The 26,605-nt window shown below is 35.7% G+C and overlaps 1 protein-coding gene across 2 annotated transcripts in view; it reads left to right on the top strand.

Moving 5' to 3' along the window:
- The first annotated feature begins 1,237 nt into the window (after positions 1–1,237).
- Positions 1,238–26,605, top strand: part of LOC105450097 (voltage-dependent calcium channel type A subunit alpha-1-like) — a 51,752-nt gene continuing 26,384 nt past the window's right edge. For both annotated transcript variants that reach the window (XM_011689752.1, XM_011689751.1), the window contains exons 1-16: positions 1,238–1,320; positions 5,512–5,615; positions 6,884–7,039; positions 7,323–7,546; positions 9,514–9,617; positions 10,860–10,975; positions 11,402–11,461; positions 12,162–12,263; positions 14,959–15,171; positions 15,415–15,842; positions 16,360–16,667; positions 17,137–17,325; positions 17,637–18,200; positions 18,483–18,828; positions 19,189–19,353; positions 24,607–24,717. In XM_011689752.1, coding sequence (XP_011688054.1) covers positions 1,295–1,320; positions 5,512–5,615; positions 6,884–7,039; positions 7,323–7,546; positions 9,514–9,617; positions 10,860–10,975; positions 11,402–11,461; positions 12,162–12,263; positions 14,959–15,171; positions 15,415–15,842; positions 16,360–16,667; positions 17,137–17,325; positions 17,637–18,200; positions 18,483–18,828; positions 19,189–19,353; positions 24,607–24,717 — 3,216 coding nt within the window. In that variant the 5' untranslated portion in view covers positions 1,238–1,294. The remainder of the gene's footprint in view (positions 1,321–5,511; positions 5,616–6,883; positions 7,040–7,322; positions 7,547–9,513; positions 9,618–10,859; positions 10,976–11,401; positions 11,462–12,161; positions 12,264–14,958; positions 15,172–15,414; positions 15,843–16,359; positions 16,668–17,136; positions 17,326–17,636; positions 18,201–18,482; positions 18,829–19,188; positions 19,354–24,606; positions 24,718–26,605) is intronic.

Genomic DNA, 26,605 nt, shown 5'->3' with positions numbered 1-26,605 from the left:
AATCGAAGATTATACAAATGTCGATAAATCTGATATGTTTCATTGCATTTATCAATCTATTTATAAATCATGGTTGACTTGATTGATAAACCGCAAATCGCGTTTTCATTCATCTCAGGTTAAAGTGTCGTTAGATAATTCTGAACTGAGAAACTGACTTTGCAGGATTGATTGTTTCGCTAGTAGGAGTCATGGTATACAGTTCACGGTATCGTTATTTGACGTATGTCACGCGAATAACCCCGATCGGGAGATTGCTCCAATATGCAAGCAGCCACTGACCTCTTTCATTCCTCCGTCTCGTTTCCAGGTTGGCAGCAGCGCAAGAGGCGGCACAAAGGGACCCTGGATACGCGAGCCAGTATTACGGGAGAAGGTCGAGGTTGGCCGGATTGAGGAGTGGTCTCGGTGACTGGACTAGCTTCGGAGGGGAGGTAAGATGACAGTTGCCGATTGTTGCCTTTGTCCCTGTTACCCTCGATACGAAACGCCGTGAAATCGTCCATCTGAATTCTGCAGCCCGTGACAGCTTTAGAATCAATCATCCACATCTCTGCAGTCGCGCAATTTCCCGAGAGCGATCCCTTCGTCGCGCTTGTTGCTTAGAAGTTTCTCGGAAAACAATTTATTTCGATGGGGCTTCGGTCGAGTTTGGGATTTGTCGCGAACTCGAGAAATATTTCAAAATATCGAAAATATTATACGGCGTAAACGTGGATAGTTATAGAAACGTATCTATACGATAAGTATTAAACGATATAAATCGGCGATAAGATTTTAAAGAAACGCTTTAAGTATTCTAAGTAAATTATATTATACGTCACTTTTTAAAGTTTTTATTCATTTTTACTCTCTTATTAGTCCGCTATTGGAAGTCTATTGTGTTTTCGAAGTCTTTTGAGCAGACCACCCCGGGCTCTTACAGGTACCTGGTCTGGTGGACATGGCGCCAGGCCGGGATCAGGGTGGAGGGGCGGGTGGCGGTGGGGGAGGCGGCAAGGGCACCACGTCGTTGTTTATCCTTTCGGAGGATAATTGGATACGGACGCACACGCGCTTCATCATCGAGTGGCCGCCCTTTGAGTACGCCGTCCTGCTCACCATCATCGCCAATTGCGTGGTCCTCGCCCTCGAGGAGCATCTGCCGAAGCACGACAAGACCATACTCGCACAGAAGCTCGAGGCTACGGAGATCTACTTCCTCGGGATCTTCTGCGTCGAGGCGAGCCTCAAGATTGTTGCCCTCGGCTTCGTCCTCCACCGCGGCTCCTACCTGCGTAACATCTGGAACATCATGGACTTCTTCGTCGTGGTGACCGGGTGAGAGTCGAACGCTTATTTGTCAGTCAAGTCTCTCCGTCCATTTCTGTTTTTTTTTTCTCCCCTTTCTATTCCCGGTCCCTTTCTCTACTCCCGGATGTTCTATCAGCGATCTTCAACATTTCACGTTCTTGAAGAAGTAAGACTTTCTAAGATTATCGATTATTTTTTATTGATTATTAAAGATGCCATAAAATAATATCACGATGTTTACATGAAAGAATAAGCGCGACTTTTCTGTTTGAATTCTGCATATTGTTACACATTCTCCTATATATACATTTACATAGACAACTCACATAGATATAGGACAGATCATTAATATTGATTATTCAAGAGAGACAAACATTGTTTCACCCATTAATTAATTTGCGGCCAAAGCGAGTGACAAAATAAACCTCTTTCCCTAATTACATCCTTATGAGGAAACAAGATGTTGGAGGAATCAGTTTGACTAACATTGCTAAACAAGACACTTTATGCCTTGCAGGCATAATTAGTAGCTTGTATCTAATATAGTAGAGAATTTTAACTTATTTTGAAGTCCTACGTGATAAAGGAATGAAAGATGCTTGTCTTTTCTTTCTAAAAATTGATATATTATTGCATTAAAAATTAATAATATATGATTTTATGTATAGTAATAGATTTATTCATAATTGATATATAAATGTTGATAAAAAAAAACGTGGTTTTGATAGCGGTGATGTTGTTATTACCTAATCTTTCGGAAAATTTTGGTTACCCTGGCAACGTAGTCCGGAAACTGGTTTCTCCAGCTATAGGAAATAAGGAAACACGTCAATCGATCAGATAGATTGGTCAGATAGATTCTAGAGTGATCCTTGGATTAGGTCGATGACCGTGTTCGCCGAAACAAACGTGGACGTCGACCTGCGTATGCTACGTTCCTTCAGGGTCCTCAGACCGCTAAAGCTGGTTTCGAAAATTCCAAGTGAGTCAGACAGAGTTCTGCGAAAGAGCAGCAGCGACTATAACAAACATCCAAAGAAAGAATTCCCGCCAGTAACAAGTCGAGCTAACAAGTCGAGCAGTAAACGACCAAGCCTCTCCCCTCCCTGTTTCCCTCTTTCAACCCCCTGTTCCTTCCGCGTTGTGTCTCTCCTGGCAATCTGTGTGCGGTTCTCAATAGTTACAAACATAGTTTTAATGTCTCTCCGGCGCCGAAACTTAGCTCGATATCCCTTCAGTTTCGGCCGATTCCGCTGCTTTAGTTATTCCTGGTACGACGTTCTAGTTTCTGGCAAGCGAGAGCAGCATCGACTTGAACTTGTCTATATATCTATACATTATTAGCTCCCGTCCTCCTAGTATCCTGCGTTAGCCTTCTAATTACGTAATATAACGTTTTTTATCAATCTTCGCTTAAAGGCTATGGGTGTCTTAGATCAGTTGACAAAGTTAGAGTTGATGATGGATAAAGTTAGCTCAGTTGATAAATCAATATTTGTTGGATACTATATAATTTATATATTTATACATTTATATATATATATATATATGAATTTTCTCTGTGTGTCTACGCTGTTTCTGAGTATCTTGTCTAGATATATATTCTACTTTCTTCATAGAGAACTTGCGCGAACTAGTGATATTAGATTTTATAATCAGTTTAGATCTATGCAATTTGATACATGTACACTTTAAATATACAGTTACACACAAATATATTGTTTACATATATGAAGATTCTTTGTTGAAAATATATTAAATTTACATATAATAATTAAATATTATTTTTGTGTTTAACATAAAATATTTTTTTCTATATTTTTTATATTTTTAATATTTTTTGTCGATATTTTTCAATATTTCTGATAACGATAATAATCGCTAAATGTGATGAAGACAGCTGTTACATATAGTTATATTTTCTTATACGACATTATAGAATATAGGTAAAGCAACACGTTAGTTTCTCTATATTTCCTAGATATTTCTAATGACTCTAATTCGTTCTGTATGCGTAGAACAGTGAATACGTAGAGAGCAGTTTTAAGCACCGTTAGTCGCCAATTTAAGATTGGAATTATTCCCTCTAAGTGTTAGGATCGTAATTTGTGCAGGAAGTCTATTTACTACTCAATAGTTGGTACTTTGAAAGTATGCTTTCTTTTTTAAACAAAGCGAACGACAAAGATAATGATTTGGGGCTCAATCGTCTTCAATTCCGTACGCCGAGGATGCGCACTCACGAACAGGTGGAAAATGGACAGGGGAAAAAAAAAAGAGAAAACACACACACGCACATGGATGTGATGACCCAACGAGTGGTGCCTATATTTAGCGATTATCTATCTTTAGCTACAGTTGCGCTAAATAATAGAGTCGGCTATACATTGTTAAATGGATACGTGTCCTAGAGCAGATAACGGTGTTCAACGGTTGCCGTTGCAACGAGCCCGTTAAAATCCGTTCCCTTATAGAAACTCACGACAGACCGGATCGTTGCTTTGCGAGTACCCATAATTCTAGAAGGTGATCATCCTCTTCCACTTTCCATCGCTAGGATTAGCTATTTTCGCTTTCGATTTTATCACAAGTCAGTCGGTTTTTCATTTATTGACCATTTTCATCATTAGCACTATTAATAAGTTTCTCCATTTACCGTTTGTAGTGCAGAATTCAATTGTCCTTTTAATGGAAAAGAATATGCCTTCGTAAAATCGCCTTCGTAATTAAAGCTTCAAATATATTTGTTGCATTTTTTATTTTATAATTTTCATTGCTTATGCAATCTATTTCTTTAATTAAAATAAATTTTTTTCAGAATTAAAAAGAATTTAGCACTGAATATTGTGGAAATACTTCCGATTCAGTTATGATTTTATAATAATGATATTTAAGATGTTTTTTAGTTTAGATTCAATTCTTTCTAATGTAAAATTAAATTATTTACTTTAAAAAGGAAGAAATAAAAAAATGAATTAATATATATTAATATACAGTACTTATTGTTAGTGTTCTTTTTTTATGTCATTTTGGTATTCAAAATTTATAAGTTTTTTTTGACATTTCTTCAAAGTTTATTAAATTTGAAGAATAATTGTTATGTTAGAATTTAGAATATAATGAAAAAATATAGAGTTTCAAATTCGTCTAGCAGTGTAAAATAGATCTAACACGTTTATATAATATCTTTTCTGGCTTGAGGCGGATCTTTTTTCGAAAAGCTTGTGCTTTTGGCGAGAGTCAGAAATACCTAGATAAGTGGCGGTCGATGACCGTACGGCGAACTGATATCTTCGAGAAACTAGCGTCGCGAGTTTAGGTGTGATTATAGCCACTATCACTAGCTCGTCTCAGCGTTTCACATTCTCCTAGACCTAGATATACAGTATTTTACATAGTCTAGAGAGTGTACGTACGTACATAGATACGTTTTACACGCCTACATACATCGATCCTACTCCTTTACGGTGCCCTTTTCAATAGAACATTGCCCTGTCCTGTCAGATCGTTTATTTTTGATATAGCATTAAGTTTAATAGAGAAAAATATGTTCCTTTAGGTACATCTTATAAATCAACAATTCACGATATTATTAGTTATTTTTATAATTTAAAATTGTCATTGCATACCAAGATATTTTAACAATATTTTTTTAAAGACAAGTAATAAAAAATAAATATTTTTTTTAAAATACTGTATTGAAATAAATTAATACAGCTACAAATTATATACGATCTCTTTTAAATCGACAATTTATACAAAGAATGTAGGAAGAGTTCGGAAAATAAGCGATTTATTAAATATTTGCTTAATCGCAATACAAAAATAAAATCTCCTTTTCTAAAGTTTAATTTTCATTTAAATTTTTAAACATTTTTTAAATTAAGTATTAGAGACCTTCTTGTCAAATTATAAAGTCCATTTGAGATTCACCACGCGGATTCTGTTGGACAGAGATTCTGTTAAAGATAGCTATATTTATATCCATTTTGCACTCTCGAGGTTTAATTCACAAGAGTTCTTTGATCTTCTACATATAAAATTTCTCCATCCGACCGTCCCGACAGCATTATCTCTCCCCCGGGCTAGGCTAGAGAGAACGCTATAGTTAACCATCTAGTGGACGTAGTAATAAATACTTAAGAGTGTAGCGTGAGTATTAGTGTAATAGAGTAGTAAGTAGTAAAGTGTGGCGGGGTGTGTGTGTTTTTGGGACAGGATCATCACGACGTTCTCGGCAGGCATGCACGTGGATATGGATCTGCGCACGTTGCGTGCGATACGCGTGTTGCGACCGCTCAAACTTGTCTCCGGCATACCGAGTGAGTAGCGCATCAGTACAGATTGGAAAGCGATCGATTTTTTGGGACTCGAAGCCGCTCGCGGCTCGAGAAAATTCAAAGAAGTTTCTTGCTGGAGGGTGGGGGGGAAGGGGGAGCTCCGTTGTAAACGAGATCCCGTGAGACCGTCGTAAATATAGCGCGCGAAATAGATGTAGCTCGTATTCACACTTTAAATCTGGCGTCGAAAGTTGTTTTTAAATTTCGTTATTTAAATGAATCTTACGTTCGTTTTGAATGCAATAAACGCACTCGATCGTGAAATTATTGTTGAGCGTATATTATACGCGACTCTAGATAAAGGTGTGAGCGCAAGCTAAAAGCACATTTAGCGTCGAACGTTTCATTTTGTTAAGTAGTCTGTTGCTGTTACGTGCTCAAATGAGAAAAATATCAGTTCGAAAAATGTTTCAAATGTGAGATGTATGTGTATGTATGTCTCTTTCAGATGATTACATTTGGCGCTAAACGTGCGGCAGAAATGTATTTCGAGAAAATTGCTCGAGAAAATTTACTTGAATGATGAATAATGGATGCCCACGACTCGAAACTTCGTCGCGTCTGAGATTTGGATACCTCGATGATCGAATACGATCCGCCGTCGAGAATACTTATTTCTTGAATAGTGGCTACATAGATTTTGGACAAGGAGCAAATTAACAAATATTACGAAGTCAAGTAGATCAGAGTTAGTTCAGTTAGTTTAATCGTATAATATATTTAAATATATTTATCTTTATCGCCCGTAAAATGCTTTAGATCGATTGTTCGTTTTATGTTAGTAGTATTGCTCAGATATATTAGTTACTACTCAGAGCTCGATGTTGTATTTAGATACGGCGGAGTTATCCTAATCCTTAGACGCAGGATCATTTCGAGTGGCATTAAATGCACATTTTATTTTTAATTGATTCTGAATTAATTTCGAGTTTATTCGATAAAATCTAAAATAATTTTTATGAGAATATTACAAAATCTGGACAATCTTTTTGACATGTAAATCGTTATTATAAGCGTCGTGAAACAGGCAGAATATTATTTCTTTTTTTTTTTACTAGAGACCGATATTGTGGTTTTCATCAAATGTTAATATAAATGTGTATATAAAAAAAAATCACGTGAAATTTCTCGAGTAAATGAGAGCAACGGAATTGCACAGAAGTTGTACCGAGTGGAATTCCACATCGATCCCGTCGGAACGGTGGTTGGGCCTAATTACTCCTCGGCAATTTTTTTTCCTTTGCAAACAGGTCTTCAGGTGGTGCTCAAGTCTATCATCAAGGCGATGGCCCCGCTTCTGCAGATCGGCTTGCTGGTACTCTTCGCCATCGTGATATTCGCCATCATCGGCCTCGAGTTTTATTCGGGAACCCTGCATAAAACGTGTTACAGTATAGAGGACATCAGTGAGTGTATTCGAAGGTTCAGTCGACCTTCCAGAAATTTTCGTTTAACACACACTGCTTACAATATCATCTGCTTTGTTGTTTTTTTTACATACCCTTTATTTACCACGCAAAGGAAATTAATGAGAGAAAGATCGGCGCGGAGAAACCTCGAAGTGCACGAAAATATAATTTGCGTTTATGACCGCTTAGAAAATATATGTATATCTGAATCTTTGGGCTTCTCAGGCGTGCCTGGCGTTGTGATGTGGCCTGAAATGCTTTACAATATTGAACATTGCAGATATAATCATAAAGGATGGCGAGCAGCCGAGCCCGTGTAGCTCCGCGGACAACAAAGATGATGCCCCGCCCGGGGCCTACGTGTGCAACGCGAGCATCTCGACGTGCTTGGAACTCTGGGAGGGACCAAACTCGGGCATCACCAGCTTCGATAACATCGGATTCGCCATGCTCACTGTCTTCCAGTGTATCACTATGGAGGGTTGGACTTCCATATTGTACTGGGTAAAGCAAGAAATATGTTCTTCAGTGTTAAAACATTCTTTTCTCTCTCTCTCTCTCTCTCTCTCTCTCTCTCTCGTTGTCTTTCTATCTGTTACCATATTTATCTTTCTCTCTCTCTCTCTGTTTTTCTTTTTTTTCTGGCTCGCTCTTTCTGCTAAAATTTCGCCCTCTCGTTACCGCGCACGATTTATTCCTACGCAGTGTGTCGCTACGCGAAAGATACGATAGCGTACGTTCTCAAATCTCTGTGCTCCATAGAATGTCGTTGCCCAATTTTGTCAATCCTTTATTAACCGCTTCGCGATTTAAGTGTCGTATTTTTGTACTAAAACTAAAATTCCTTCCCTCTCGTCAATTCACCTTTCTAGAAGAGAGAAAATATCGTGTTATATCAAACTGTCTCGATACGTATACTACCTTCCATCCGCTTCTAAGTGTCTCATCCTCTTTCGCAATTAATTGTTGGTCAAATCCCACTTCGATGTACTTTATATATGTTTGCCTCTTTCCTGTATCCGGCCCTAGCCGAATTTGCCGGCTTTCGGATTAAAGAATGCCTTGCGGAAAACAGCTAACACTGACGTATATGTTCACCTTGCTCAGTATAACATTGTCAGTTTCAGCCCTCTTTCAATGTTTCAATATTCGATGTTAATCGTACATCTTTTATTGTGCTTGACTCTTTCGTGACAGAATTAAATTCTTCTAGCTCTCTTAGAAATAGAAGTAAGTAAAAATTCTTAGTCCTTTTAGCGCTAGAATACGAGCTAAATACGTAACTTGCGAGGATTATCAGTGGAAAACATATTTCTCTTGCTGATCACGAAAGGGTTAATGTTCAGTCGATGGATCACGGAGGCTTTCGCAATATTTTACTATTATGTCTCACTGTAAGCAACAGATTACCTTGAAACCCTTCCACATAACTCCACCGACTGCAACAAGATAACTAATCCTTATTTATTTATTGAGATCTCGAAAAAATCTTTGCCTTATCGATTTTTGTAATATAGGGTAGCCTGCGGTAAAACGATCAGTCGGAAGAAAATGCCATGCTTCAAAATTACTTGGAGACTTTCTGTAAAAACAAATTTCTAGTATAGTTTTTCAACTGTGAATTTCGACATATCTTAGTTTAACACGTTGCTTGCCTATCTTTACTCTATATTTTACTGTATATATCACAAGAAAGTTCTCATTATCATAAGTGTATAATGATAAAATATATAGCCCTTCTTTTATTATTTTTGATTTTGATAAAATATTGTTTTACATGATTAAAATTATATTCTCAACAATAGTGCATTAAACTGGACTTTTTATTTTACATTGTTATTTACCTATTTATGATTACTTAAAATTTTATATTATTACAGCATTAATTTTCTATAAACGTTTTAAAAACATTCGGTAGCGCCAATCATGGATGCCACTATCGTGGCAGTCAACGTGTTAAGTATATCTAAAAACCTGTAGGTTTCTTCTCTTCGAGATAGCGAGTAGCGAGTAGAGGGATGTAGTGAGTAGTCTCAGGTCAAGTTAATAAAAAAAAATGGCATGTTTCTCTCGTCCTATTCTTTTTCCACGGGTTACCCCCCGGCGACATATTGAAGTTTCATAAAGCCGATTTTGTTCTGCGTAAATGTGATCGGCGGATTTCCAATCTGCGATACTTTTTTTTTATAGATCAAATCTTTCCTTCATGGATCGGATAAAATTTTTATTTGTGAAGGGAAAATGAATATTATCGAATAACGATAAATAAATTCGAGTCCTCACACTCGGACGATCACATTTATCACGTCGTGTTTGGTCGCGCAGCGAGATTACAGTGTGCCAGTGTGCCTGTATGTGTCGCGCATACAACTTTTTGCTGTTAATTAATATACCCACGGCTGTGTAAACCGGTGCGTGTATGTGTACACGCGACGTTGCCCTCTTCATACCGATTCCGATCGAATTTTCAGACAAACGACGCTCTTGGCAGCGCGTACAACTGGATTTACTTTATACCGTTGATCGTCCTTGGATCATTCTTCATGCTGAACTTAGTTCTTGGTGTCTTGAGCGGGTGAGTATGTCCCTCCTGACAACCATTCCGCGGCCCCACCGCCCAGAGAGACAATTTCTGGAGCAACTATTTTCGCGTCACCTGTCCGGCAAGATCGCGAGGTCCTATTCAGAATGATTTTCTTTCCTCGTCAGGGAGTTTTCTAATGAAAGAACGCGCGTCGAACGGCGGGCGGCTTATCGGAAAGCGAAGAGCAAACGACTCTTCACCACTGCGTTCAGTTCCTACTTAAAATGGATCACTCAAGCAGGTCTTCAATTAGCAAACGTTGCCTGATATTAGTGCAATAAACCGTATTCTTTTAGCGTGTTTAGCACATTTGCTGTGATCAAAAATATAAAATTAATCAAATATACGATTAGTTTATAATAATTGGCTAATAATCTTAAATATTATTTATTTCTTTCGTTTGACAACTTTACTTTATTGCTTTTCTTTATTTATAAATTACGGCTGATTTAATCTGTAGTATATATATTACCGTCAAAACCCATAATCGTTAAAACCCGATTTTATTAGTTAAAATTAGTTTTAAATTTAGTTGAAACGAAGTTTATAATTGTACTCACTGTTTCACATGAGTTTTTCGATTTTTCACGCGTAGCAAGGTCCAGCCCTTTCCACTTTTGTTTACGGGACAAAACGAGGGCTAATTGTACTGTCTATATCGATTTTCAATTTTACGTCTAATCATTCTAGTTTTAATTAGTGAATTCGGGTTTTAACGGATTATGGATTTTGACGGTAACATATATACATATTATTAATTTTATACGATTAATATTATATGTAAAATTATATGCTTTTTGATAAAAAAAATTTAAAATTGTACTGTGCTGAATACGATAAGAATACGATGCTATTTCATCAGAAATGTGAATTTTTAGGCTCGTCCATTTAATTAACACTAGATATTTTAAGTATTTGATTAAAAGAAAGTATAACGCGTATATATAAGAAAGTAGTTAATAAATCCATCATAATCCCGCGTATGGTACACGGCTCCTATGATATAGGCTAGTTTGAAGAATTTTTATACGAAGAAGTATCTCTAGCAAAGAAAAAAAAATATCGTTTCTCTTTTAATGCTCCCAACGGCATTCTCCTTAAATGAGTAAATATTGTTGACTTACTAAACAAGTATCGCTAGAATATTAACGGCGGAATGCCAGAAAGTCCTCCGCTAAACTTAGCCTTTATGCTCCTGAGTAAGCTGCCATGTCATCTGTATCACGCTTGTAGAGAATTTGCGAAGGAGAGAGAGAAGGTGGAGAACCGGCAGTCCTTCCTGAAGTTGCGAAGACAGCAGCAGCTTGAGCGTGAACTGAATTGTTACCTCAATTGGATCTGCAAAGCAGGTTAGATTAATCGCCGTAGAAAGAAGCACGTGAATTAAAAAGGATTGAATATAGAAATTCATTTCGCGAACACGCATATGAAATCTCGTAGTTTTCAATAAAGATATTGTAAAACAGATAACATCCCGCGTATAAAATAACGTCTCAAGAGTGAGACCGACGGAAGAAAAAAAATTAATTGTGCAATAAATGTATTTTCTATATTTTACAATTAATCTGATCTATGATTTTGAAGATCAAATAATTAAATCTTTCAAAGACGTATATATATTCTCTTGTCGATCTATTTTAATTCACTTATAAACAGCGTGCCTGCAAAAGTTACAGTTCACTGCGTATGCTAGATTCCACGAATCGCTTCTTTGTACATAAAAATATAATAACGCAATATTAATTACTGCTAAATGCGTAATGTTTACTTTTCAGAGGAGGTGATACTCGCCGAAGAGAGGACCACGGAAGAGGAGAAAATGCACATATTAGAAGGTTAAAAGTCCATATAACGCAACATATATCGATATCATGAATATTTACCTTCCATAAGGTTGAAAAGATTTGCGAAGCGAAAGCTGTATCTCCGAAACGTGCTCGTACATATTTATATAAAGTGCTCCGTGCACTCAGCGCGCACTTTCACTCGTATTTCTTTCGACGCAGTCAAATGGATTTCAATTTTTTTTCTTCGTTAGAGATGCATTGGATATTCTTAGACAAAGCATTTCCACGTCTCGTAATTTTTAATTAACTTTATTAATATAGCTTTAATGGTGTACATGACTATTGGTTTAATTTTTCACTATTTACATGTAACAAGCCTTTTTTCCCAGCGGTACACACATATGTTACATGTAAATTTTAAATAGCGACATTTTATGGAAGTCTAAAAATTGCTACTATATTATACAATCTTTACTTACGAACGATTTTATTTAACCTGAAGAAATATAAATAATTTAATAATATGATTTGTATGCACGTTATTAGACCACAAAACAAAAAAAAACGTTGCAATTACTGTATTTCATAAATACGATTCTTCCGTAATTAATATTAATATTTATATTAATATCAATATTTTTTAAGATTGGATGTGAAATTTACATTTTTTTTCAATAAAAAGTTAATCAGACTGTAATTTATAAAAAAAAGAGTCACGTAGTTTAATCTATCTCTTTGTTTTGCGCAGCGAGAAGAAGAGCAGCGGCAAAGAAGAGGAAACTGAAAAATCTCGGCAAGAGCAAAAGCACCGACACGGAGGAGGAGGAGGGCGAGGACGGCGAGGACGATGGTGAGTTGTATTTGGTCAACCTGGGGTGTCCAGTTGTGCCGAGTATTCTCTTCTTCTTGTTCACCTCTTTTACATTTCGAGTTGATGATTCTTCTCTTCAGAATATTCGAACGAACTTGTGAAAAACGAGACCAAGTTCAAGTAGTGAGGATTTACATGATTTCTTAGTAGTCAGAACCTATGTTATATATATTTATATATATATATATATATATATAAAATATATATAATATATATATATATCAACCAACGATTTCCTCTGAAAACGTAAAGCAATTCAAAAACCAATGAGATTGGGAAAAAAATAAAATTTACGAAAATTAAAATTGTTGGATTATGGTTAGCATTACACTCTTGCGAACCATAAAATTAGCTGAGGATTAAATTTCGTGCTTGGAAAATACAAAAGCTTTGCAATATATTTTTAGAATTCGTATTGGTGCGAAGGAAATCGTTGATTCGTGATTTTGGCCCGCCTTTTCTCTCGTTCTATAAAATTTCTCTCCATTTATTGGCACGTTAGCGTATTTTCACGTTCATCGACGTATTTATTAACACTTTGTGGGTTCATGCCTGATTTATCTTTCGTATATCGAGAGGAAAAGAAAAGAATGACGCTGAAAATTACCTCCCTCTAATTTTTGCCGATGAATATTCTAAACACACGCTATCAGATGCTCCTCTTGTTTCAGTGCCTAAGAAAAAGCTCAAAGGTAACTACAACCGTGAATGCCACGACTTTTCGCAAAGAGCTACGTAAAATAAGGCTGTATCCGTAATCTTACGTAATTGTTTTATTTTTGTATTTTTATTTGAGAGATTTTTTTGTTGGTAATACACACACGTACAAGTAATGTCGTGCGTACATGATCACAAGTACATGATTAGACTTACACGGGCTATATCGCTTGATAAATGAATTACCTTGATGCCTATTCAATTATCACGCTCTATTGCATATTTTTTAAACATGTAAGAATTAATCTTGAAACGTAATTTAATAATTCAATGAACCTAAATATTTTTATTAACAGCCTTAATTCTGGCTCAAAATATTCATTTTTTCGGTATACATATATATTTATTATTTAATTATTATAAAAGAGTACCTGGCAATTGATTGCATAAGCTTTTAAAGAATAATGATTCAAAATTAATTAAATATCTAAATATCTTTTATGCGAAAATGATAATATATTGGGCTGAAGTGCTCATTTGTAAGCTATGTAATTTTAATATCACGCAGAGATTTCAATACATTATACATAATTAAGCATTGCTCTCTGCTCGCACATAAGAGTATAAACTAGCAAAGCATACTCTATACACACCCAGACGAAGTACGATCGTCATATAGCTAGATTACGTATTATTTATCGTATTAAACTCGCAGGCTGTGGTTACTCGTGTTAGAGGATGTAATTATTGCATTCTATGTAATTACTCGGACCGACATGCTGCTGATTTTGTGGCTGATATGTATCACTCGAGATCACGCGGACCTTGCGCGAAAGACAGATTGGAGAACTCGGGAGCTAATTCATTTTTGTTTTTTAGGTATTGCTTCTATTAGCTGGTGTGACGATATATGATAGATTTTCTTTGAGACCGGCAACATTCGCACGAATATTGTTATAAATTTTCTTTCAGACAATCGAATGTAGAAATAATGTATACAATAAATACATACAATATTGTATAAAAAAATAACTATATATATATATATATTTACTGTATATATTATTTTTAGATTCAATTAATTGAATAATTGTACATGTGTATATAATTATTTTTTAAGAAAGATAAATTATTTTTTTATTATCTTGAAATTCTAATCTTTCAATATCAAAAAAATTTTTTTATAATTACGGCACGTAATCTTCCTTTCCCGTGAAATGAATTTTGATAAACGACTACTACTAACGTCATATTAAGTGCCAATGTTTCCGACGAAAGTATTTCTACACGATTTATAGGTGTACCATGTAATGGTGGAAGACTGATTAATGTTTTTATATTATTCACTTGTACGGTTATAATTTTAGCTAGTTAAAGTTGACAGAACAGTAGAATACTTAGTCAAACGAGAAACTGAATCCCCTGAGTAGTGTACAATTCCCGTCCTATAGATTTTAATAGGCTAATCTCAATCTGTCGTCTACACATAGTAATAAGTAGTCACAATACGCATCGCCATATAATAGTCGCTTGGTAGAAATAATTTAGTATAGAATTTTGTGTGTCTATTTTATATCTTATATGTTTCGTTGATCTGAAGGTAAATAAGATTTTCTAACTCTTCCAGTCGATGTATAAAATAATTCTAAAAATATTTGATTTCCTTTTTTGATCGTAATATGAGTTTTTTCCCCAAAACTTCCACAAGAATTTCATAATTTCCTAATCATTATTGCACAATGTTCAAAGAACTTTAATATAGACCATAATTTAGATCATGTAATCTGCGTCCTTGAATTCATAATCGCAAAAATAGCTTAGCAAGTAGTATGAAACGTGAAGACGTAGTCATAGTGTAAAAAAAAAAAAGATTCTTAAGTCGAAGAACAATTATATAATTTACGTTAAAATAAAAGTGCATACGATGCCGTTCTATTTAACAATCGACTGGTCTGTAAAACATGCTCCAAGTGTCCCGATTGTATCTCACGCTGAAGAAGTATTTTATACTTTGTAGGGTTCTCGAGAGCCTCCTACTTCAAGTCGAAGGTGAAGAAGCAGGGCATGTGCCTACAGTTCTGGCGGGCCGAGAAAAGATTCAGGTTTTGGATACGCAATTCCGTCAAGTCGCAGCAGTTCTACTGGTTCGTCATCGTTCTTGTGTTCTTCAACACCATCTGCGTGGCCGTCGAGCATTACGGTCAGCCACCATGGCTCACGTCTTTTCTCTGTGAGTTTCGCAGAATTTCAATTTAATTGCTTCATTTAAATGAGTGCACGTGCACATAGCATTTATACATATAGTAAAAATTTGACTTATAAATCTAGTCTAAAGAATACCTTGACAGTCAACCGGCTGTGGCCTGAAGGATTTCGGCGTAACGAAAACTTATTGTATCTTAAACAGATCAAATCGTCTCTTCGAGAGCTAAAGGAATTCCAGAATTTTTAATCGATCCTTCGTTATTTGCAGACTACGCAGAGTTTGTGTTCCTGGGCCTCTTCATGATGGAGATGTTCATAAAAGTTTACGCGCTCGGCCCTCGCACATACTTCGAATCGAGCTTCAATCGCTTCGACTGCATCGTCATCTCGGGCTCGATCTTCGAGGTGATCTGGTCCGCGTTGAAGTCCGGCTCTTTCGGCCTCTCCGTCCTACGTGCCCTTAGACTCCTGAGAATTTTTAAGGTCACCAAATACTGGAAGAGCCTGAGGAACCTCGTGATATCGCTGCTAAGCTCGATGCGCAGCATCATTTCCCTTCTCTTCCTGCTCTTCCTGTTCATCCTCATATTTGCGCTGCTCGGTATGCAGCTGTTCGGCGGCCAATTCAACTTCAAAGATGGCACGCCGCCCACTAATTTCAACACCTTTCCCATCGCACTACTCACTGTCTTCCAAGTGAGTACAACCAATTGTTATACGTTACAATTTTTATGTATAAATATTTTAGCTAAATATTAAGAGATAATCAATTATTTGCCATTGTAAATTGATTATACTCGATCCTTTGCTTTAGTTGTTCCGAGTGTTTAAAAAGATATAATTGGCGAGAAAAGTATTTGTTTCATAGTCTCGCTAACCTTCGAAGAATAGCCCACACATGCAATTTGTATATATATATATAGTAGAAGTATAATTTGTGTACTTTAGATGCAGTTGGAATCTTACTGAGAGAGTAATTATCTTTTATTAAGAGAGTAGTTATTATAAGAAACTGCACAAAACATTTTCCTAATTTAATTGTCAATAATTATAAAATATAATTATAAAATAATTTTTAAATTGCTCTATTTATATTTTATTAATTTTATTTGATTAATGAATATATACTGTTCTATAAATAATAGAAAAATTACGTGTTCTTTAGACTGAAGAATATTCGGCTGATATAATAATGATAATGATGATGATGCAGATCCTGACTGGAGAAGACTGGAATGAAGTGATGTACAAGGGTATCGAGTCGCAGGGCATGGCTCATTCGCTCTATTTCATCGTGCTGGTGCTCTTTGGCAACTACACCCTGCTGAACGTCTTCTTGGCTATCGCCGTCGACAATCTCGCGAACGCGCAAGAGCTGAGCGCCGCCGAGGAGGAGCAGAAGGAGGAGGACAAGGAGAAACAGATGCAGGAGCTCGAGAAGGAGATCGAGTCGCTGCAGAGGCACGGAGACGGTGGCGCACCGAGAGTGGAAATCTGCCCTCCAAGTCCAACGCAGAATTTGTAGGTTTTCTTTTTCCCTTTTGCCATATGTGTGAAAATTCTTGTCTCTTGACGTTTCGTCCTACTTATAGCAAATATGTAATTTAGAGCGAATTATTACTTTTTTACGATAAATATATTTAAAGATGTTCTGTAGAAGATTCTTTATTTGAAATAATGTACTTTCGCGTATTCTGCGTTCTGCATAGCAGAAACGTTTCGACATGTTGCAATTAAGAATAATTTAAAAGACGCGCTAATAAAATTTGTACAAAATCATCAAACTAGCGAGTTTCTGTCTATGATCTTTGTGTGAGATAGAATAAAGGAAATTTCACAAAAACTTTTCATAATATTGTGACTTTGTACAAATTTTAATTTTGTCAGGACTGTCTGATTAAAACGAAGTGATTATTTATTATTTGTAAGAACAAAGTTATTAGTAATTATTTGTAATTATTTAATGAAAAATTGATAATACATAATATAGATTAAGAAATGTAAAACGCAATATCGACGGAGAGGCACAATGTGGACAACGACCTCTCGTCTTTTCCAGCAGAGACGGAAGAATTGAAACTCAGACGTCCGAAGAGAGGAGGCAGGATGAAAACGACGACACGGGACCAAAACCAATGCTGCCATACTCCTCCATGTTTATATTGTCCCCTACGAATCCGTAAGTGATGATAATAATATTAATCCAGTCGCCCCCTCGGCAATCTTTTCCAAAGAATTAAACATTTTAATAAATGTTAATTAAGTTAATTATATGTTAATTAATAAAATTAGACAGGTGACACTTGCACATAAATTAAAAAGCTCACTAGATAATCGACCGAGTTTTATTAACAATTATGTAAATATTAACGTATTATTTGACATTTACTCTTTTATTTTTTAATGCACTTTAATATGCCATCATATGCATTATTCTTTTTATCTTAAGATCGTTGCTCTCGCCGGAATAACGAGACCTTCTGTTTACAGCATAAGAAGAGCCGCCCACTGGGTCGTGAACCTTCGGTACTTCGACTTCTTTATAATGGTGGTGATATCGTTGTCGAGTATCGCGCTCGCTGCCGAGGATCCCGTTACGGAGAGCGCGCCGAGAAACAAGATCCTCAATTACTTCGATTACGCGTTCACCTGCGTCTTCACCATCGAGATGCTGCTGAAGATCATCGACCTTGGTGTCATACTGCACCCGGGCTCGTATCTGCGCGAGTTCTGGAACATGATGGACGCGGCCGTAGTGATATGCGCCATGGTGTCGTTCGCCTTTGAAATGTCCGGCAGCCAGGCCGGCCAGAACCTCTCGACCATCAAGTCGCTGCGTGTGCTGCGAGTGCTCAGGCCGCTTAAGACAATAAAGCGCGTGCCGAAGCTCAAGGCGGTGTTCGACTGCGTGGTGAACAGTCTCAAGAATGTCATTAACATTCTCATAGTGTACATATTGTTCCAATTCATATTCGCTGTGATCGCGGTACAGTTGTTCAACGGCAAATTCTTCCACTGCACCGACGAGAGCAAGTATACGGAAACGGATTGCCAGTGAGTATATTATCTAATTCGGCCTCTTTTCGCTTCTGTTCTTTTTATTGAGAAAAAGGAGGAATGCACATAAGTATATTAGAGCACCTTAAAATTAATAATAATCGAAGTTAAAATATTTGATTTCAATAAGTACCTATATAAGATACGAATAAATCTCTGTAAGAACGAATGAAGTTTTAAAATTGAAAAAAAAAAAACTTTTGTTACGTATTTATTCTCGAATTATATTTTTACAAATGATGCGAGTAGAAACGGAGACTAATTTCATTTTCGCAACAGCGGTCAATTCTTCGTTTTTGAGGAGGGTAATTTGCTACCGGATCTCAAGGATCGGGAATGGAAATCCCAGTCCTTTCATTACGACAACGTGATGGTGGCCATGCTGACGCTGTTCGCCGTCCAGACCGGCGAAGGCTGGCCGCAGATCTTGCAGAACTCGATGGCGGCCACATACGAGGAGAAGGGCCCCATCCAGAACTTTCGTATCGAAATGTCCATTTTCTACATCGTCTACTTCATCGTCTTTCCATTCTTCTTCGTCAACATCTTCGTGGCCTTGATCATCATTACGTTCCAGGAGCAGGGAGAAGCTGAACTGCAGGACGGTGAAATCGATAAGAATCAGGTAATGTTGTTCGTGTCCCTTATTGCTTCATTCGAATTAATTTTACGTGCGCTTTATACTTTATGAACTGTCTGATACGAAAAGTTAGGAGAATTAAGAGAAACTCTACTCGTCATTATAATCTTAATCCTTTTAAAAATGGAAAACAAGTAAATAATATTATTATACAATACATTTTAATACGATAATTATTTCTACATACATTTTTTTTAATCATAGATTATTTTAAGTATATAAACCTTTGTTGTTTCTTTATTTTAATTTTTATCTTCGTCGCATTTTGGACAATACACGCGATTACGCGAAATCTTATTAGCATTAAAAAATACTGACATTAATAATTCTATGTTAATCTTTCAGAAATCATGTATAGATTTTACAATACAAGCTCGTCCGTTCGAGAGGTATATGCCGAAGGAGCGGAATAGCATTAAGTACAAAATCTGGAAGATAGTCGTATCTACGCTATTCGAATATTGCGTCATGACGCTCATCGTATTGAACACATTATTGCTTATGATGAAGGTAAGTGTCACGATCTCTCTCCTGCACTGCAATTTCTCTAAAGAGATTCGTTAATCAGATTTTCTCCCCGATTAGCTCCGATGTAGGAAACGCGAGGGAAAGAAGGAAGTGTTCTGAAATACGAACCTTCTTACGCGAGTGGTCGAAAACAAAACTTATACGCACCAAGATTCGTAAAAATTTTTTCGAGCATCAAGTGGAAGTGGCTCGAAATAATTTTTGTAAACTTCGTGGCCAGTTTTGCTTTCGATTTCTCAAATCGCGTCTCCAAATCGAAGGAGGCATAAAGGCAAATTATTATCTTTTTCAGAATGAATGGACAGCAGAATGCGTTCTTTATTTTCTTTATTCAATATCAGAATACAATATTTTCGAGTCAGTACAAGAATTTCTGTTCTATATAATACTTGAAAAGATAATAATATAGATTGAAATATTTTGTGACTTAAGAATAAAAATTTGCTTATGCCTCAGTTCTGGTATTGCGATGTATCGCCCTGTTTATCTTAGCGTCCTGCGATACTTGTCGTGCCCAGTTTCAATATCCGCGCGTTCTCTTGACGTTAAGACCCCGTTAGGTTTATCGGCAACTTTAACCAATCGACAAACAGTCTCTTGTTAGAATAACGAAGATACGCGAGATCGTAAAATGAAAATATGTCGCGTTCAAAGCAGAGTACGTAATACCGAATGACTGTACCATATCTATATATCACGTTATATACGTACGAGGACATTGTTGTTCTTGCCTGCTGACCTTTTCTGATCGTTTTCTCTGTATAACTGTATCACCCTTGTATTTTATCAATACGTGTACACACAGCTATGTCGAATTTTATCTTATCCCGTTTCCCGAAAAACTCCCCTAGCAAAACTTCTTCCTCTCGAACGACATAATGTTCGTTTTGATTTCGTTTTCTCTACTTTGTTTCCTGAATTCTAAAATATTTATATTCAATATTTTATATTTTTAATAATTGACAAACGACTAACATATATATTGCTATATCTTTTAACAATTTAATTGAATGAAGTGCACTTCATTTAATTGTTATCCTGCGTTTACTTTAATTAATTCCTCACAATACTGGGTAAATTAGTTCTGCAAATATAAATTAATGATTCCTCTCTCTTGATCTTTAAAATATTACTTTCTATAGAATCCGATTGTCTATTATTAAAATGTATTAATTAATTGTGACTATTCAACAAATATCTAAATACCTGAGGATCACAGCGCGCATTTGAAGAAGTAAAATTAGTAATTTTTTGAAAATTTTGTACATTTTTACATTTCAATTTTTATAGTTTTACAATATTGATTTATTTAGATACTCGTAACATAAATTTTTATTTTCTCATCTTAATACTTTGAAGATTAATAAAGTAAAAATTTCTTTTTAATCGGTTATTTTGCTTTAATTTTACCGTATATTTTTATATAAATTTTTTTTCTTCATTTCGGAATTGATTTCTATTTGATCCCTCATTCCAATTGCATGATTGCCGCTGTGTCCTCGTTTTCAAAGTAGATTTATTCAAGAACGTGCAAAGAAACACGTTTTCGTACATCAGTGTGTAATCCCCACGACATGTACAGACACCAACACAACGTGCGTTCGACTCTTGCATTCGCCTTGATAATACCATATTAAAACTGGTAACGGAGTGAAGCGTTGCACCTCAACTCATCCCCGCTTGACAATTGACTTAGAAAACTAAGGTGGCAAAAGATTGCGCCTTTTCGGCGCTTGTAAGCCCCTGCACGTGAAAATCCACGTGTTGTTTTTGAAGCATTCTTTCTCGTAAGCTGCCTGATTCTTCCTTCTCAATATCTCTCTCACGAAAACACAATAATCACATTTTTTTAAAATAAATTTAATTAAATATTACAATTTAAATTTCAAATTAATTTTACATTTTTTCTACATTTAAGATTAAGTAATTAAATTTTTAACTAAGTGAAAGCAATTGTTAATAAATGTTGCATTTGTTTTTTTATTTTTTTTATAATTTGATATAAATAGAAAAATAGTGTATTTGTTAATTTGCGATGACAAAAATAATCAAAACTTTTAATAAATTTATAATGATTTAATAATTATTAAGAAATTGTTAAAAAAATTGTCCTAATTCAGTAATTACCAATAATTATAAAATAATTTTTATATTGTTCTATTTATATATTGTTTTATTTGATTAATAACAATGGCTGAATGAATTTGAATGTTAGATATATATAAACCAAGTTATAAACCAAGAATTTATTCCTTGAATTTTAACTGATTTATTAATTTTTTTTCAACTGCTAGTAATTAGATATCGTTATAAATCACATCATAAATCGCACTGTTTTTTTTTTTGCGAAACTTTATCTTTGAGTCACTCTGTTTATTCATCATTGTTAGAATAGAATGTGAAACGACGAGAGAGAATTAATTGGATTCGTGCTTTTAGTTTTGAGCCGAGTCCTGTATTCTAACTCTGAGTTTGTTTGCTTTCCTATGACTTTCCTATGACAGTTGAACGCACGAGATAAATATCTACCCTTGTTTCTCTATCCCTCTCTAAACGAGATCACAGCCTGAGCCTGAAATTAGAGCCAATGAATTAGAGACACACACATACACATTACGCTAATTCGAATATGCAACGCCCGATTATATGATTTGTGGTCGGACTTGTTTGCCTGAGAAAAAAAGAAACACAGAATGTCCAGATTACTTGCACACGCACTGCACCTGGTCTTGAGAACACGTATTCAAATGAAACACGATGAGTTCACGTTGCTCGGCACGCTTGCACACAAGCGAGGAGACAACATATTTTGTTATTGCGCTGCAAAAACGATCTGCATAATTCTGAAATTTTTCGAAGGAAGAAAAATTCGTGAAAGAGAAAATAACAGCATAAAATTAATAAAAGTAGAATTACGCGAATATGATTTGTATTTTATGTGAAAATATTCGCGTCAGTATCTCGTGGGATAATTAACGAAAATAATTATCAATATTTTGTGATTTATAATTAAAAGGAATTTATTTAGTTTATCTCTAAATGTACGATGTTTCACTTGGAAATCACAAAATTAATCATTTTAATCTCTCAGATATATAATTAATTAATTATTATGGAAAAATAGAATCAAATTATAATCGACTCGATACTGGATTATAACTGATTGTCTTCTCGCTCGACACAGCGGCGGCTGATGTATGTACATATGTATATACATATAGGGTGTTCACCCGCACTTCTCATACACGTGCAAAACTGCGTGTCGCATGCCGGCTGTCGCCGAAACAGATCGACAAAATTAGAAGCTGAACGAAACAGCGACAACATTAGATATATCCGCTGAATGTGTGTGTGTTTTACAGTGACAAGGAACACACTCTGCACGGGACGTTCGCACGTTTCACCCTCTCCTCTTCCTCCTCTCCCCTATAAAGAAAAGGAAGATTGCAAAGAGGTCTGAGCACTTCGAAAAATTAAGTTTCGTAATTCCTGACGATCCCTTCGTTAATTGAACTGTACTCTTTTCGTTTTCCGGAAATCCATTCACTTTAAGTGTCTTTGTTCGATTGTTTTTTACGTTTCTCTCTCTCTCTCTCTTTCTTTCTTTTTTTTTGTCATAGTCTTTATCGGTTTTGCGACTAGTTTCTTAAAACACTGACTCGCGTATGTCCAATCTATAGTCCACGACTCTGTGGGAAACAATGGCAGAAAGAAGGATATTTAATTGACACCCTTTTAATGATGAGTTTAAATTTCACTTAACATTTGCATTAATGTCGCGTTTTAATTTTTTTCCTTACGTTCTAATTTCAACTTAGATTTTACTTTAATTTCAAATTTCTCACAGCTACAAGTGAAATGTATTGTTTAGATTTGCGTACATTTAAATGCGTCTCTCATTTCTTATCGCTAAAATTTTTACAACATGTAACACGGGAAGAAGCTTGCCTTGAAAACTTCCTCTTGTGTTACACTGGACGATTCTTTTTTTTTCTTGTCGTTGCGTCCGACGGAGTCCACCATTCAGAAAATTCCCGATATACAAATCCATTGATCCAGAAAACCAGTCGATCATCAGTTCTGTCAGTACACGCCCGATATATCTTTCATAGCACCGTTAACAGATCGATAAAAAGAAATACAATACAACGCGAAAGTGCGGGTAACGGTACTGGTTGTATCCACGTACACATATAGAGTATGACATACGCACCACACTCGTCGCAAGACGAATTGATATCGCAGGAATGTAAGAGAACAAACGTTTCATTTAATATACACGTATACCGATTAGGCTAGTACACGTATAGGTTTCGACCGACGATAAGAAAATGTCCCCCCCCCCCCACCCTCTCTCTACATTTGACGAATATATTAGGCGTACATCACTACGTTTTTACATATATACGTAATTTTGCATATATATCTCGCACTTTATCTTACACGCCGTATGTGCGACTAAACTGTGTACCAATTCGTGACACCAAGAAAGCTGACACGCGACATGACCCGCGAATCATTTTCGAGCATAATGATTTATTTGGAATTTTGTTTCACTTTTTTTATTCTTACCTCGAAAAGCTTGACATTATTTGGCATTATTCTGTATACTTGATGCAATTTTTACAGCGCTATGCGAATAAAACAGCATGAAAGGGGGTGACGACGCTTCAGCAGGATTAATTTTACGTAAAATGTTAATTAAATATAAAATATATTTCGTGCAAAGCGTTTATCGTCGTAGATATCGTTGAGCAGTTAAAATTCTTTATATATTATGTTCGTGTATAAAATTATTCGCGTTTTTAAACACTAATTATAAGTTGATTCTACTAAACGTGCGGTTTTACCAAAATTTAATCAAACAAGAGAAACTACTAAACCAATTTTATTTAATTTTATTTAATATATTTTACGGTTGCACAGTAATATACTTCATTTTGTTTTCAAGGCAATGCTTAATCCTGCTGGTGCAGTTACCCCGTTTTACGATATATATTGTGCAGCACAGAATGTTCATGTATCGGTGCACAGAATTTCGTGGGAAAAAAAAAGATTAAATCAGAGAGCCGCTTCTTCCTTCCTCACTCACGATGGTCGGAGGAGGGAAGAGGGTCGTGCCCCAAAAGAAAGCAATTAAAGGTCTCGTCTCACGCGAGACACGCGATTTAGGCTTGTAAGTACGTACGTATGTCTGTCTGTCCGGCCGTGTGTTTGTCAGTGTATGCATTGCAGTACCATGACCAAAAGGAATCGTACAAGAACACGCTGAAGTACATGAACATGTGCTTCACGGGGATGTTCACTATCGAGTGCATAATGAAGATCGCAGCATTCGGCGTGAAGGTAGGCTCCACATACCGCCAAACATCCTTCTCTCATCAAACTCTCAATACTATTTTGAGTAAAGCGAGATTTAATTCGAGACTCTCGCTAAATCGAGTCATGCGAAAGGTGACTCCTCCGGATCGTTCCCCAAAATCGGAAACCTAAAGAAATCCACGAATCTCTCGTCGAAAAAATTCGACTTATTGTCGAGATAATTCATAAACATCGAAAAAATTTGGTGTATTTTGTACGTTAATTTATCAAAAAAAAGAAAAAAATCAGAAAAATTTCCTAAAACGATACAAAGCGAGAATAATATAGATTGCTGTAACGATTTTAGTGATGATGAAAAGCGAGGGAACATCGTGAGAGGAGTTGCTTTTCGCGTCGCCCGGTAAGTGCCGCTTATTAGAAAATAATTAGAAAGCGGTTCTTCGCGAGTACCGATGTAGCAATACGTCGTATCGGAACACTTTCGGTACTCCGGAGACATCCGTATATACATATACTCTCTATCTCACGCGTGTATACCTCTACAAGTACATAGAGTATACTATTTAGTGAACTTTCTGTGCGCAGGGCTGAACAAGCGCTAGATGCTGTCGGAGTAGTTGTAGCGTTTCCATTTCTCGATATACCTTCGTACGAATATTATAGATATGTATCTCGATAGAAACTAGAAATGGTATTTTTCGATGGTGCTCCTCTGTGCAAGGATATAGCTGCAAGATTTAGATAGAAATCTTCTTTTTTTTATTACTTGTACTCGTTGTTCTGTACTTTAAGATCGTATCAACAAGATAAACTCTACAAGTACTTTAGTAATGCAAAAAAAAATGCTCAGCTCTGTACACGTGATCGAGCTTCAGGGCAATTTGGGAAGACTCATGATGTAAATACATTTAATATATTTGAACTCCTTTATTCCTTTTTCCGAATCTGAATTTCTCTCTGAAATAATCGATATAAAAAGGAAAAATATAATATCTTTATTAGTTTTTAGATCGTTTGTTTTTGCACCATCCATTATCCATTTAGTATAACTTTACATTTGTCTTGACTTTCAAAATACATTTTTTTAATAGCTCTTTATTTAATACGGAGATCATAATTAATTAAACACAATATAATATAATTGTATCAGAGTCTTATTATTTTTACAAAAACAAATTAATTTGGTACGAAATGTATTTATTGCTTATAAATAAATGCTATAAGCAGAGACAATGCAAAAATCTTCCCAGGTTTCCTATAATCATAATTACACTCAACACAATGATAACGGGATTAAATCAATTGTAAATTTAGTATTGCATTCTTTATTTCTGTTAAATTTTGTTTTTACGGTTAACTTATTCTTTTTTTTATCTCGTTACAACAAGCTTATTACACTGACTTTATATTAAACCAAAAAAATTCGGACTATGCTACGATTGGATATTTGCGAAATATTGGTATCTATCGATTTACACATACATACACGCGCGCATGTACACATACAAATACAACAAGTATTCGATCGTAGTATTAAATATTTTCAAGTAAGTCTCCACGAAAATTTAATGTTTTGTATGATTTTTATTACAGTTTTATATCTCATGAAAGATGTGTAATAAGGCTTATAACTTATTGATAAATACGCTCTATATAATTTAATACACACTAACACACACAGTCAACAATTACACTTACAAATACATACAGACATAAAGATTCACACATTACACATTTTCATATGGCACTCATAGATACTCAAACATGACGAATTAAGAATATAAATCTCACATCGGGTTATTTTCAGTTTTATTTGTTTTTCTTGCTTCTTCTGCCTATTTATTTCTTCTTCTTACTCTTCTCTTTTATTTTCTCTCTCTCTCTCTCTTGTCTCTCTCTCTCTCTCTCTCTC

Source organism: Wasmannia auropunctata, unplaced genomic scaffold (genome assembly GCF_000956235.1).
Source record: "Wasmannia auropunctata unplaced genomic scaffold, wasmannia.A_1.0 LD336069.1, whole genome shotgun sequence".
NCBI lineage: Eukaryota > Metazoa > Arthropoda > Insecta > Hymenoptera > Formicidae > Wasmannia > Wasmannia auropunctata.
The sequence above is the reverse complement of the archived record's forward strand: the minus strand, read 5'-3'. Positions and strand labels throughout refer to the sequence as shown.